The sequence below is a fragment of the Neodiprion virginianus genome, chromosome 2, assembly GCF_021901495.1.
Source record: "Neodiprion virginianus isolate iyNeoVirg1 chromosome 2, iyNeoVirg1.1, whole genome shotgun sequence".
Taxonomy (NCBI): domain Eukaryota; kingdom Metazoa; phylum Arthropoda; class Insecta; order Hymenoptera; family Diprionidae; genus Neodiprion; species Neodiprion virginianus.
The window spans coordinates 31,154,387-31,169,970 of NC_060878.1; the positions used below are offsets into that span (position 1 = coordinate 31,154,387).

Consider the following 15,584-nt stretch of genomic DNA (forward strand, 5'->3'; position numbering starts at 1 on the left):
ATCAGACCTCGGACTAAAGCGTTAATTAACTCAGCTTCAAGTCGCTCGCTCGCTCGCCAGCTCGCTAGCCCGTTCCTCACTCCCTCTCCCTCTCCCTCTTCCTCTCCCACTCCCTCTCACAGTAGATATATACGTACATATATACCGTATTTGTACTATACAATACGGGTCGTGAGTTCCCCTCCGAATGCCAAATAAATACGTCTACAGGGTGTTTTGCAAACGTTATTTGAATATCCTATCGATTTCGGTGTAAGTTGAATCCAGTCAGTAATGTTTGATTTGACAACGCTGATCGTTATTGTTCTAATCACGACTTCGCTCATCTTCGTGTACTTTCAGCTCTACAGTTTATAATCTTGCATTGAATTGAAAAAATACTCGTTCCTAGGTACTTTTTTGAATTCAATGCGAATCTCCTTTCCGTCGGTTAGTACTTTCTTCTTCTTCTTCTTCTTCTTCTTCTTCTTCCTCGGTGGCTATTCGAGGTGTACCTATACCGATTATGCAGAAAGCGACACGGGTATTCGAACGTAATAAAATCATTGCCTGATGATCAGAGGGTTAACGAGCTCCAGTCAACTCGAATACATATTCCAAGGGGTGGCTGGTCCACCTCCGGGTAGTCTGAGAAATTGAAAAGGAAGTGCGGCCGGTTGTAAATATTGGTTAATCACAGTGAGGAGGACATCGCGCTAATTGTCAGGCAAACAGATTGCCCGAGACGAGAGAGAGAGGGAGAGAGGAAGAGAGAGCGAGAGAGAGAGAGAGAGAGAGAGAGAGAGAGAGAGAGAGAGAGAGAGAGAGAGAGAGAGAGAGAGAGAGAGAGTGAGAGAGACTTGGTATTCACCACACGTACCTTGTATACATATACTGTCGCACACCGCTGACTCACGAACCATTAGTATGTATATGCAATATAATGCATCCACGTACAAGTCTGAATATAGAAATACGACTGTCGCGAGAAAATTATTTTACACACTTGATGCGAAATATACTATTCCACAACGCCTCTTCTCCATGATATGCCAAACTTCTAGTTCCGGTTCTTAAAATAATTTTCAATCGGTAAAAAACTACACTCAACCTGCTTCAGCAGCATTCCGAAACTCTATAACAAGTACCTATTTGATATTCGAGGTGTTGAACGGAAATTCGTGAATGTAATCCAGACAGCAAAAGCACCCTCTGTATTTAATGACCCTTGCACGTCTAAGCCTCAACAAAGTTTCTATTTTTCCGTGTATCCACTGATTTGGTCGCTGAATTACAGAGACATAAAAATGAGGTGGATTTCCGTCGCTGCATATCTCTTTTTTCCGAATAGTTTTTTTTTCCACGAAATTTTAAATATATCAAATATCCCATAGAGCGGAATCATTAAGTACGTAGCCGAATTTTATGCTATTCAAAATCTGGAAGTTTAACAATGGTTAGACAACGATTGGATAGGGGGGAATGGAGTGCCGGTAGTTTAGGTTACGTTAGGATCCACCCAAACAGCTTCTACAGTTTTCGTGTATATTACAGGATCATTCGCACAATTAACGAAAGCAACCATATGTAATATAAAAAATGTGGATGTAAAAATTTGTAACTTGTTCGTTTTTTTTTTCCTTCTTATATATATATATAATATTCCAATTTTCATATTTTTTAAATTTTTTTATTAATTAATTAACTTGTGGTGTAATATATTTTACAAGAGGCCGGAGAATGGAAACCCCCGTGCCCGACTTCGAAATCGAGATATATTTATATATTTATATATATATACATGATATATGCGCATGTGTATCCGTGTATATATATATAGATACAATGTATTTTATGTTTGTGTACGTTTGTGTGTGTATATGTACGCTGTGTGCGAATCAAAGAGAGAACGAAATAAATCAAATTGAAAATTGAATTTAAAAAAATCAGATAAAAAGTTTAATTGCATGTAGGTTATGCCGGTTTTTTTTTCAATAATCTCTGTATAATTAATTTATTCTCACTGCATCGTGTTCTGTTCGTATATATTTGTGTCCTTCGTCTTTTGCGATGAATGCAATCGTGACTGGTAATTTATTTTATTACCGTACAGGTATATTTCATCCGTATTACAATAGCGTCTTTCATTCGACGATTTGTTGTTTGTTTATGTTCAACTATTTATGCAAGATTTTACAATGCATTCAGATTTATATCGATATGATCATTTATTCTCAAATTGATTCAAGGATAACTCGTCGGGTTGACGTTGGCCGCTGGGTAACCATTAATAATAATAATTATGATAGTAATAATGATGCTAATAGTAATAAAAATAATAATAATAAGAAAAATAATAATAATAATAATAATAATAATAGCAATAATCGTAATAATGAATTATTTAATTAATGAAATAATTAATCGTAAATAACCATTTATATCACACAAATTTTAACAATATACAAAACGTACCTATGTACACTTTAAATTACACTTTTTTTCCCCCTTTTCTTTCACCTACGTAAATCCTCACTAGTTTTCTCCCGAGAAGGATGTACGATCCTGCGCAGGTATTTTGTTATAATAGAAATAATAGATTAATTCTTTGCCGAAACTCGCTGACGTGAGAAGAAAATAATAATTATTATATAATAATAATTTCGTAATCTTTGTCAAGACATTTCTGTTATTCGTTTTCAACTTTCCGTTCAACTGCGTCTTTTCTGACAGTTTTGCCCATCTTAATCCAAATTCAGCGTCTTCTTACTGTTTTTCTTTCTAATTGTCTTTCGATAACTCTCGCTTGTCTCTCTATTAGCTCCTGTTACACCCAATCGAATTCGAACTGTACAAAAACGGTAAAATGAAGGAACGCCTCCGGGTGGCTATGATCTATATTTGAGAAGCAATCGGGTGCGGTGGTAATTTTGTTTTTTATTCGATACTTTTCATCTGATACCGCTCGAACAATGACAAATACCGTGTGGTGCGCAGGTATAGCAGCACAAGTATTGATAGTAGTAGTAGTAGTAAGAGTAGTAGTAGTAGTAGTAGTAGTGGTAGTAGTGGTAGTAGTGGTAGCAGCATGTATGTATGTATAATCGTCGTAACGGGTGAATGATAACGAGATTAATAAATTCAACTACAACGAAATAATTAGTGAGTACCTAACAAACAGCCGTATCGTATAATAACAGTTCACATTTAAGATTTATTGAGCTTCGAAGACGATTGATTCGATGCTGTTTCTCATTTGTTTTTTGTCCATCACTCCTCATTCGGTTTTCGTAGTTTTACGAATAGAAAACCCGATTACAAAGAATTTGGAATAAAAAATGAAACCGCAGCAGCAGAACAACGAGAGAATTCTCCATTTTGTCATAGAAAACTGTAGGCAAAGAGTGAAGGTCCGCGAATTCGATTAGTTGCGAAAAAAATCACGTAGAATTCATACGGAAAAAAAATTAAAGTAGAATTAATCAAATGAAAAACAGCATTGATTCAAAGCGTTGTATAAATATATCGTGAGAATTTGGTAATTTAATATGTAGATTATACAATTATGATACATTTATTGCAGATGCTCGAGACCCTGTCACTTTGTTTTTCTTTCGTATTTACTTTTTTTTTTCTTTGTATGTTTCAATTTAAATTTTTGTCCCTTCTTTTCAACTTTTTGGTTTTGTTTTACAGAGACGTCACCGCGTTCATAATGGTATCTTATCCTTCCTTCTCTTTAGAGTTTATATTCGTAACTCGCATGCACGCGTTCACCTTCTCTCTTTCTCTCTCCCTCTTTTTCCCTCGCCCTTTGCCGCTTTATTTATACCCAGCTGTCTCTTTCTCACGGTAAATCAAAGTACAGTATTACGTTAGGATAGTAATAGGCATCGTATGTCATGGATCAGTGCTAGTATTTTTTTCTTTCTCTTTTTTTCTTAAATACTTTATACAATACAACAACCTAGGTAGGTAAACGTTTTATTCTTTAATTTGTTCGTTTCATTAAAATCTTATATAATATTATATAAGATCATTTATTTAATAATTTATTGCTTATACGACAAATTCATTCACGTGTTTTTTCTTTTTACTCTGTATGGTTTTTTTTGTGTTATCTCCTCTCTTTCTTTTTTCTCTCTCTTAAACCAGACAAATAACCGTCTTATACATATTATTATTAATATTTACACATTAAAAACGGTGAAACGTATATCGTACATATTGCGTTCAAATACTGTCTGGAAAATATAGCGCGGGAATACTATTTTATCACTGCATTCGAACTTTCAAGCTTCTTCGTTGCAATATCGCGTAGAAAAAGATGTTGGGGAAAAAAACTGAGTAACACGATCGAAATTCCGTACGAAATATGATACAAAATTGATAAGCTACTAAATCGATACTAACACGAGAAGGATGAAAAAATAATCTAACGAAAAATTGATGAAGGTCAACGACTGTACATAAATATATTTTTTTATTTTTCCGAAAGCAAATCATAAACTCACTTGTTGACGTACAACTCGTCGCAACGGAGAGAAAGGGTTCGTTACGAGGTTCTTTCGACGAGGTGAATTGGCAAGAATAAAAAAGGATTAACCGCACCAGAAGATGAAACAAGAGATACTTAACGAACTTATAGGTCGACACAGATTCAGCCAAACGAAGTAAGGGTGGACTCCCCGCGTCGTAGAAAAAGGGCTCGGTAATTTTGAAAGACGTATAATTTTCTAAAGGCACGCGGAACCGAAAAATTGAAATTACGAGTGAGATAAAAAAAAAAAGGTAGGAAAAACAGTCAAAGAAATTGGCGGGCACTTAATTAACGAAAAAAGAATAAATTAGGCAACAAATTTTTCGTCTTATTATTCTTCTTGTTATTAATATTACTATTTTCTTTCTTTTTCGTTTTTTTTTTTTTTTTCTTTCAACGTTAAACAAGAAAACGCTGCGCGTAACAACCCTTTGAGCAAAGATTACAGATCTGAGACTATATACAATGCATATATACGGTACGTATACATACGTATATATATTGTTGCTGTACAGATAGTTAATAATTTCCTTCCTGCGGTGTGTAATAATTATATACGTGTACATTTACGCGCGTAACGATACGGTGTAAGTATTCAGTAGTACCTAGGTAATATGTACAGACACAGTTGTAATATTTATAAGTACATTCGTGATTTTCGAATAAAAATATATATGATGTATATAGAAATATGTTTAGATCGCCATGCAGAGATTTTCGAGGTTTACATAATTTCATTTGTTCATTCATTTCTGCTTCTTTTTTTGTTCATTTTCAGTTGTTTTTTTTTTTTTTTTGCCTGTTTGCTTGTCTTTTTTTTTTAGACTATTTAGTAACCTACCTTTGCATTTAATACGCAGCGAACGATGATAACTTTTCGTTCGCGCGGTTATAGAGAAATTGTGTGACAAATCATTCCTGCGCGATACCGCAAATAATCACGACACAACTTATACGGTACTCAGGATTCTTGACGCACGTTTATTTTTTCACAGTGACGTCATTAATTGATTAATTTACTGATTGATTGATTGATTGACTGATTGATTGATTTATCTATGTATTAAACTTTATTTTTACGCCTTTGACTGTTAATCGCAGTAGGTAAGTATATGAGTGAAATTATAATAATGAATCGGCGAGATTCGAAAAAGACGTGCATGCAACATGTAAATGACGAATTGTCTCTTGCTCTCTCTCTCTCTCTCTCTCTCTCTCTCTCTCTCTCTCTCTCTCTCTCTCTCTCTCTCTCTCACACTAACTCTCACCTTCTCTTTTGCACACGGTTATGTGGTGATCGCGATCAAACGAAAATTCCATTCAAAACAGGTTGAAAACACCTTCGGAAACAAGGAGAAGTTAACAAAATTCATTTATTTTTTGTATTGTAGTTTCTAAAGTTAGGAAAAGAGAGAGAAACACAAAATTGAACAGTTTTCTCCAATTTTTTTTTCTCTTTCTTTCTTCCCCTCTTCTCCCGCACCATATAAACGATCACGACGTTGCGATATATAACGGAAAAATATCAGTTCGTGATCACTGGTGTCACTGCATAATTTCACTTTGGTTTCTTACGATACGTTTTAAAATAGGATCGAAAACGGAGGGACGGGGGTTTGACAGAAAAAAAGAAGAAAAGCGAAATGGGAAAATTTCAAAATGAATGTTGATTTAAAAAGTGATACAAACAAAAAATAAAAAAAAAAAATCAAGACAAAACGAAACGGAAAAAAAAAATGTATACGCAATATACCTTTGCACCATTGAACGGTTCAGTTTGATTAAATAAAATTAACGACGTCTTCAGTCACAGGGCTCGGACCAATGGCTCCATTCCCGATAAGTCGCGTGATGATGATGCTGGGCACCCGAAATACCCGGGTGATGATGAAGCGGGACAATCATTTGGTGATGGTGGTGGTGATGGTGGTGATGCTGCTGTTGCTGCTGCTGCTGCTGCTGTTGAAGCTGGTGCTGAAGGTGCTGATGATGGTGCTGGTGATTATGTTGACCAAAGTTGTTCTGAGGACCCGGCGGTGGCGGAGAGTAGGTCTCACCCCCGACTCCGACGCCTACGTCAACAACGTCTACCTGGTGCTGTAGGGGCTGTACAACCGTCGACGATGAGGTAGGTGTCGGCTGGACTGAGGCTTGGACCTTCTTAGGGCGACCGACCGGGTTGGCGGCTCAGTCTCTGCTTCTTCTCGGCCTCCCGACTTTTCCTTTCCTCACCGGGGCGCCGCCGTTACCGCTGGCGCCTACCCCGGCCGATTTCACCATTTTGTGCCAATCCGTTTCGCACACCGGCGCTCCGGACAGACCGAGGCCGTATCTGAAACCATTCGCAAGCCGATTCCCTTTTTAAAACGGGACGAAAAAAAGTCACGCGGACCGCGAGAGTAACCGGTGTGGTCAATGACAATATTTCACGGAACTTTCCGATGACTTTCCTTTACTTCAACCGGGCTTGTCAACTCAACTGTATCATTGTCACGCTTTTGCCATGTACAAAGTGCATACGAAGCCATACAAACATTTCGAAAAATTTTTTCTTCAAATAATTCATAGTCTCATTTCTTTCAAGTATTCTATTCTGTAACAAGAAACATTCGTGCACTCCGCCAATGCTGATAGAAACGACACGATGTCTGAGCGCGTGGACAGTTGGCGAACAACTTCCATTCATATTTGTCGTCAGCTTGGGTACTAACTGACAGCTTTCGATTATACGAAAGAAAATTCAATGTAGATTTTACATCGGTTGTGGTAAATATATGGACTGCGGTTTTTTGGAGTCAAATCTACATCAACTGTGGTAGATCCCACCTAAGCATGTTGTAATCCTTGTTATTGGTTTTGTAAATATTTCCAACAATTCCTGAATTTTTCTTACATAAAAATTTACCTCAATCACCATGGACGTAATCTCAAAGTCCACGCAATTCCAGATCAAATTTAAATCTTGACTCGCCACACCGCCAGACTCTTATTAATTCTATATGGTGATTCGATGGTGATCGTGATAATTTCCTGAATTTGCTTCAGAGCTATACAGACTGTTTGAATGTACGCTTGATGCTTACCTGTCACCGGAGAAAAGCTGCGTTCCGCATTTACTGCAGGTGAAACATTTCTGGTGAAAGACCGCGCCGCCGGCTCTCATGACGTAGTCACTGGCCGGTATCGTTTGCGAACATCCGGCACAGGCCCCGGTGCTTCCGAAGAGTCTGAAACATTAACAAAGCAGAACGGCACGAGTTAATAAGATGCCCCACGTTCGTCCGGTATTACGTGCGAACCGTTTGGATTTTGGCGCCGATATTTACGAGTGATAAGTTATAGACAGCGAATCGAGTGTGCGATGGTTGTTCAGGATAATACCGATTATAAGGTTATCGTAATTTAAGCAATTCGAATGAGCTCGTTAGGAACAACTTTGACACTTGATTCTACGCTCGGTGGATAATGACAGCTGTAATTCCCCTAAATGATTCGTTACTTTGTTAGACGGAAAACAAGACTTGTACAGCAAGTCGTTAACCGAGCAGCCGTGCGTCTATGTGTGTGTGTTAGTGTGTCCACTAGTCAATGTGGTTATCAAGATCTGTTCCGAATGTGCTTGTACGTGTACGCAGTTTAATTGGCAGCTGGCCAAGTTATAACCCGAAGATCATTTTATTTGACTATATGACGGTTCACTGTGCAGAACCTCCTTCTCAACAACAATTATCATCCCCTGTAATTATGCATTTCGACCGTGCGTCAAGAAGCTGCCCGTTGAAAGGAATCCATCCCAAGAGTATTTAACAAATAACCAAAAAAAAATAAAAATTAATAAAAACGAACCAACTGCTTTTCAAAGTCAAGGCTGTAACGTGCTCGGGAAGCACAAGTCTCGATAAGCTGTTCCTGTGCAGATTAATTCTTGACGAATCGAATTGTCTTGGAATCTTTTGAAAAATTAGATCAACGTTTGGTTTTCTACGTTGCGCCTGAAAATTGAGATACCATGTAACTTCGAAAGTTCTAAGCCAATCAATACACGGATTTTACCTCCGGTTTCCGTACCACGGACTGTTATCATAATAATCGTTTGAGTAACAAGTTCTTTTTTCCGTCGCTAATATTCTCGGAATACGATATAACCAGCGTTGAGAAAATTTATAAGTCTAAAATAACGGACAACTTTTTGAAAAGTCTGGAGGGTTGGGGCGTGAAAATTTCATTCAAGAATTATATGATAACAAGATTTTCTCATCTCGCAGATTAACGAATTCGCTGAAACAATTTCATGGGATAAAATCTGAGCTGCAAGCGGGCACCTTTTGAAACGTGATAAAATCTGACTCCGTATAGAAACTAAGAAGGGTACACTTGGCTGGGTATAACCCGACTCGCGAGAATGAAGGCAAATCGCGAAAGGAAGTCTGTTGCCCGGTGGAGGAGGGTACAAGGCACGGGGGGTTGGGGATGACTAACTAAGAACTAACAACGCAGCCAGATTAAGCGAATAACTAAAACCAGTTCGCTACCATGCAGCGTCCCGGCTCGCGGACTAGACTATTTATACCTACAGCAGAAGCCAGGTAATGGGAGCGAGTAGGTATAAGGTATACATTATACGTATATACTCGTATACCACCGCCGCTGCACTTGTACAGAGTCAATAGACCCTGAAAGAGTTGGGTTTATCTTTTGGAGGTAAATTTCGAGACGCGCCCGAGATTCCACCTTATCGCCGTTTACTTTATTTTCAACCATTCTTACGTTTCATCTTATTTTCATCATACACACCTATACATATATACATGTTGTATACCGCGCGATGCAAATAGGACGTAAATTTTAACAGACCAGCGTGAGGAAATTATTAAATTTCCGTTTCGCCCGTGGCGAATCTCAAATTTACGACTTGGAATGAAAGAAAGAAAAAAAGAAAAAAATATCTTTCCTACAAAAGGCTTACAATTAGTCCGATAAGATCTGCATAGTTATCGGTGCACGTTCAATCCTTCCAAAAGCTCAACTGCCACTTTAGATTTCCCACTATTTCCCTAACAGAAACGACAGAGCTGTGACTATACACGCTTGGATGTGTAAATTGAGAGAAAAAAGTCGTCGATTCAAAATGAATGTTTGGTTATTACAACAATTTATACGTAGGACGAACTAAAATGATAAATACTTCCGTTGACGACATTATTATTGAACACAAATACGAGTATATACAGTCGACGAAATATTAAGTTGCACGACCCGATTGATATAGTTAACATAAAATCATTTTGTTAATCTAAATATCCTACTTTTTGATACAACAAATGTTTGATCAATGCATGATCATGTTCGGTTGGTTTAACAAAATCTCAGTTAACGGAACTGAATATTTAGTTGCAAAAATCACAGCAAGGTACAAGCAACTGGACGTTCAGTTTATATGAGTTTATTATTTTAATCATTAATTGAAACAACTTATTTGTTGATTGTAGTCTCATATCGTTTGAATAAACAAATGCTCAGGTTATAAACATACAATTGACACGTACATTTGAATCGAGAAAAGTATTTGCAGTTCGTCGAATTTTATTTGCCGACTTGGATCATCGAAACAACAACAAACCTACAAGATGTAGATTTGTTTAGACTTAATTTGTTTCTTTCGATAATCAAAAGTTCCTGACAAAAGTCACGCTTGGTTCATTCAACTATACGTATTCAACGATGTATAAATTCGAACGGAATTAATAAGAATCACTTAGTTTACTAAATCACACGTAGGGGTTGATTCCAGAGGATCAAATTTGGTTCCGTGGAATAACGACTTTTTTTACGACAAAAAAAAAAAAAATTTCGTTAAAGCAATTACACGCATTCAACCGCAGGTAACCCTTTATTCAACCGGATCATTGAGTTGACATAACTAAATATTTTTTGGAGCTGTAAAATTTTCAATGAAATCAACCCGCATAATTCAAATAACTCCTTCGGTTGATTTGACCCGACAGAATTTAGTACGTTAACTACGGTATATTCAGTTTCCCAAAATAATGATCGAAGCAACAATTTTTCATCAAAGTTGACCGATACGATTGATTTAACGACTTTTATCTCTCCGTGACAGGTAAGCGTGCCGAAGAAGGCTGATTGCGAGTGTGTGTTTACCGAACATACCCCATATAAGCGAGTTCGCGTTTATACGGTGCGTATGGAGCGCGTATTATGTTATATACACCTATAACCCGAGGACGCGTGATAATTTATTTTATCAGGAATGTGAAAGGCACCATGCACACCGGGTAAAGGTTGCAACGGTTGATTGGATCCCCGATATCTTGTTATTAATTTAATTACTTTCCGACAGTTCCTATAATTAAATTCCCAATTTATCTATCCGCTGATCTACGGATCTATACGGTTTCGACGATTCCGATTATATCCACAAGTTTTCTACACCCGCCGCGCGTTGCTCGCGACGTTTAATTAACAACTCTCTTCATCCGATATCAAAATAACGGTAATAAAAAATAACACTTACAACTTCAAGTTCTAACCGAGCTACGTCTACACCGTACACAAATATACGTAAATTTTGTTCACACGCGTGTAACAAGTCATCCAGATTTAACTTCGATTAATCCGAATATCATCCAAATTAGTTATCAAATACATCCAACGAACTCACTTTGGCCGCGTAACGCACGCAAATTAATTGCATCGCGCGTATGACTTGTATACATGCAAATTACACATTCGGGCCAAGATTTCGCCACAATTTGTACAGAGTCGTGTTCCACTGCACGAGCAATACGTCGTTGCAGGTAGAACGTAACGTGTGTACGATCATTCGGCGTAGGTATTCGGCCAATTCGAAATAATGGGCAGCGGCGGGGTCGGCGGGGGTGGAGTTTTCCTAAACGCAAGCGCAAGCTGGTCGAGAGAGGCCGCAAGGTGGTTGGAGATATATCAACGTTTGTGTTTCGAGTTCAGGTATTTAATTAGAACGCGTTGATTGGATTACCAATTAACGCGGCGCGGCTTCAGACGTTCGTTGGTTATTAAGACCGGCGATGCGGTTCATTCTATTGACTGACTCGCGGGTTAATGGCTCTAATGACAAAACCATCCGATACATCAGTCTTAAACACGTTACATTACGTGTATCGATCGTTCACGTTGTATGTACGAACCGGTTTTTCGATCCGTCGACAAATATCATCACTCTGTATCCAATTGTCCTGGGTGTCTGTAAAGGAGAAATCGCCTCTCTGACGCTCTCGACATGCCGTAAAACACCTCTTAAATTCCACGTAATCGTACAAAACTGGTTTGCTCGTAATTTAAATTCATATTTTCTGAGAAATTAGAAATTAGCAGTTTGTTCCGAAAAATTTTTAGCAATCTAAAAATATCGAAATACATTCGTTGTAAGCAGTTAAATTTATCGAATCGTGCATTGTCACATTGTCCAGCTTCGCTTGTTTTCTCAACTCGCGTTGCGATCCTCGGTTGATACGGTGATGACAAATAAGATGAATCTTATTGTTAGAAGCCATGTTTTGCTGCATACTCAAAGACAGCTATCGCGCTTAACGGGGATATTAAACGATATAGACGATATAATACGCGACAAACAACTTACGACTTTCGGTCTTCGGCTTTTTGCTCTTTCTCTCTCTCTCTCCCTCTCTATACCTTGCTTTCTCCGACACATTCGCTCTGCTGCTAATGAGGCAACCCTCTTCCCCCCGCTTGTCGCTCGCCGACAACTCAGCCCTCTTTAATTGTCTCAAGCGCAAATTGGCCGGCTTTAATTACGCTAATTATTTGGTTCGTTTGTTTGTTTCAAGACCGAGAACTTCGAACGGTTTGTATTCGTATAAACCTTATATATTTATTGATTCACATAGTACACGTATACACATTACATGTATATTATATGAAATGTGAACTGTTGTAACATTCGCGATATTTTGTCAATCCCAAATTACCGTACTCTGCGGACATAAATATATTCAAGCGTTAGCTAAAATTTCAACCGCCATGTTATTATTCAATAAATACATTGATATATACGCGTAAGTGTATAAATCTATGGATTGACAAAGCGAAGCAAAGAGTATGGACATGTTTTGCATGTAATACGCGTATAACACGATGTAGAGCGACTGGGTTTGTACATATACTTAAGCAAGACGGGATCGACGAACAACAATAGAAAACTGTTATACCTGAGTTTTTATCAGTGAAAGGCCATCGCCTGGGCGAACAATGCAGTGGTTATTACCAATCAATTGACGAGCCTATCAAAATTTTGAGCGAAGTCTAAGTGGGCACAGATAATCAGAATCACCCTTTACGCAACCAATTCGCTTCGATAAACATATAGATGTATACGTAAGGTATATGTATATGTAATACCTAAGCCCCGTGGATGTAATACAACCGACCAGAATTTCAGATTAAATTCCTCTAACCAGGTGCAACTTGAAACAAACTTTGGCGAGAGGAGAGAAAAAAAATATGTCCGTATATACGGTCTTTTATACCCACACATCAGCAGTGTCAGAAACGATGATAACCCGGCAATTTAATAAATCTAGATTAAAAAATTGAGGAAAAAAAGTTTTGATTAGAAAGGGGTACGGAATTGTTTGTTTTTCATTAAAACCGGCTTGTTTGTCGATGATAATAAACCAAGTTCATATATATCGAAGACTCGAGGCAAGCTGAGGGAGTGAATTAAAAAAAGGGTACAGCTATGTGGAAACGGCGACTAGATAATAAGATGGGCTGGGGAAAAAAACGGATCGGCTAACAATATAAGGTAGAAATTTATACGTGAGAAACGATACGTCTATACGTACACAGGCATACATAATGATTGAATTGAATCCGAGTAGTTTGATAATGAGCTCTACTACCTACAGGCTTTCCTTTACACTTTTTCTGTCCCCGATCTACCCTTCTCTAATATATACCTAATCGATACAAAGACCATAAAAGCAATGAAAACAGCAAAACGAAATAAGGAAAAAGGTAAGAAAAGAAAAGAAAGTAAAGGTAAAAAGGAACAAAATTACCCACCTTTTCCAATAACCATTTAATTCAGTCAATCAAAATTCCTATTAGCTAGCTAGTGCAATTTGGTCGGACGTACAGAACTCCTACCTATATATTAGAACTTGGTTGAGATATTATCCTGCACTCTAGCGATGGCTTCAACCGAGCTTAGAACACACTGTTTGACAAACAATATACTTGCACTTGGACACGTAACCAAAAATGCGAAAGACACACTCTCTCACTTCGACATTGTCGTCTGAAATGGCTGTAAGTCTGTTTCATCCTACAATTGCGATATGGAACGAAAAAAGAAGAAAGAAAAAATGACGAGGTTCTAATAACGCGAAAACAAGAGAACCGTCTGTGAATCCTGCGATAAGAATCGCTATAAATTCTCGGTGTAATTAACTTTCAAGAATTTCGACCGAAGACTGTAACTGTGTTTCGATAACTCGTGTGCAAGTCTGAGAAATTTATGAAATTTTTGCCCACGATAAGAGTCAAAAACAGGAAAACTTTGGCAACGTGATATTTCGTTTGAAATTTTCCCCCCAATCTGTCCGTCCATTAAATTTCTCGGTCGATTCGCTTCTTTTACAAACGATTGTAAAATGTTCGTTCCCGCGGTCGGCTCGCAGCCAACGCTAGCCGAGCCTGATTGGTCTAGTCTTGGACTCATTTTAATGTAATTAACGTTTTGATTGCATGCTTTGTCTCCCCGGCAGTCCCTCTGCCTCGCGAGGCTCTTGGGGGGCGGAGGGGGATCCATCGATCAGTTTCGCTTACGTGTACAGGCCGCCGCGCATGTGTGCCTATATCCGCAGCCCCGGTAAAACTCGGAGGTTGACGGTTGGCTAGGTGGTGCAGGGTACGGGTATACACCTAAACCGAAAGAAGCGGCTAATTTGAATTGGCTAATTAAGTTAAATTGGAACTCGACGCTCAATAGTACTATACATGTGTATACAGTATACGTGCATGTATGGACATGTATACCGTGTACCTACGACGTATATATTCGTAGTTATGTGATATTACACCTATAGATAACCCATGTGTTTAGTTATGTGTACCCATATAACATGCGTACAGCGCCGAGGTATGAGTGTAAATATATTACACGCATATACTGTAACATATTGTGAAATGTTATTGCAAAGTGAGTGGCAGGCATTGGTACGAGCTTGACAGGTAAATTAAAGCATTTAAGAGCTGGTGGGTATATATAAATATATATATGTAAGGTGTCTGTAGTTCGTAATCTCAATAGAAACGAGTATCCTATATATTTTTAAAACGCCCGGCTGACGACTTTATTATTTTTCTCTTTATAAATTTCGTTTCAATTTTGTTAAATCAAGGAACAAATGACGTTATTTTTTCTCGGTAAGCTATATTTTTTACATCGTCTATTCACTGTATGTTCAATATGTTTAGGGCAGATGTACTTCGCACAACCGTACGAGATAGTGGAAAAATTTCGGCTGTATATGTTTGGCACGTATCGGTTGACTTTCAGACGATTCGAATTTTCTCAATAATGATAAGCATGGAGAGCTAGTACCAGATTTATCGTATCTGGCGAATAGAAACAATGAAATTTTCTCAATAGCCATTGACAAATTAACAGCAATGAATACAATCCCATCGAATACATCGTAACAATTAGAACTGTTCGGTTATCCAGAGTCTTCTTTTTATAATCTAATCACTTTCTGTACACGCATCATTATCGAATGCTGATTTTAAAAACATACAATGCAATAATTAAATTAACGATAACTCGCGTCGATCAAAGTAGCTGCCTTCATAATCGCAGCTGAATCTTGTGAAATTACACAGTTTTTCACTATTGTGAGAAAAATCAGGTGTTTTCAATATATATATATATATATATATATATTCTTTGAACGAGGTCGAGGTCGAGATAATAAAAAAAGGTCTGTTCACTGTACTTTCGTTCAGTAATTGATTGATTACAGTTTTCAAAGTATTATTCTGG

General features: G+C 37.9%; 1 protein-coding gene across 5 annotated transcripts in view; it reads right to left on the reverse strand.

The window, feature by feature from the left end:
- Positions 1-2,784: 2,784 nt before the first annotated feature.
- Positions 2,785-15,584, reverse strand: part of LOC124298375 (LIM/homeobox protein Lhx9-like) — a 194,756-nt gene continuing 181,956 nt past the window's right edge. For all 5 annotated transcript variants that reach the window (XM_046750276.1, XM_046750275.1, XM_046750274.1 and 2 more), the window contains 2 exons: positions 7,603-7,746; positions 2,785-6,851 (listed from right to left, as the gene is read on the reverse strand). In XM_046750276.1, coding sequence (XP_046606232.1) covers positions 6,707-6,851; positions 7,603-7,746 — 289 coding nt within the window. In that variant the 3' untranslated portion in view covers positions 2,785-6,706. The remainder of the gene's footprint in view (positions 6,852-7,602; positions 7,747-15,584) is intronic.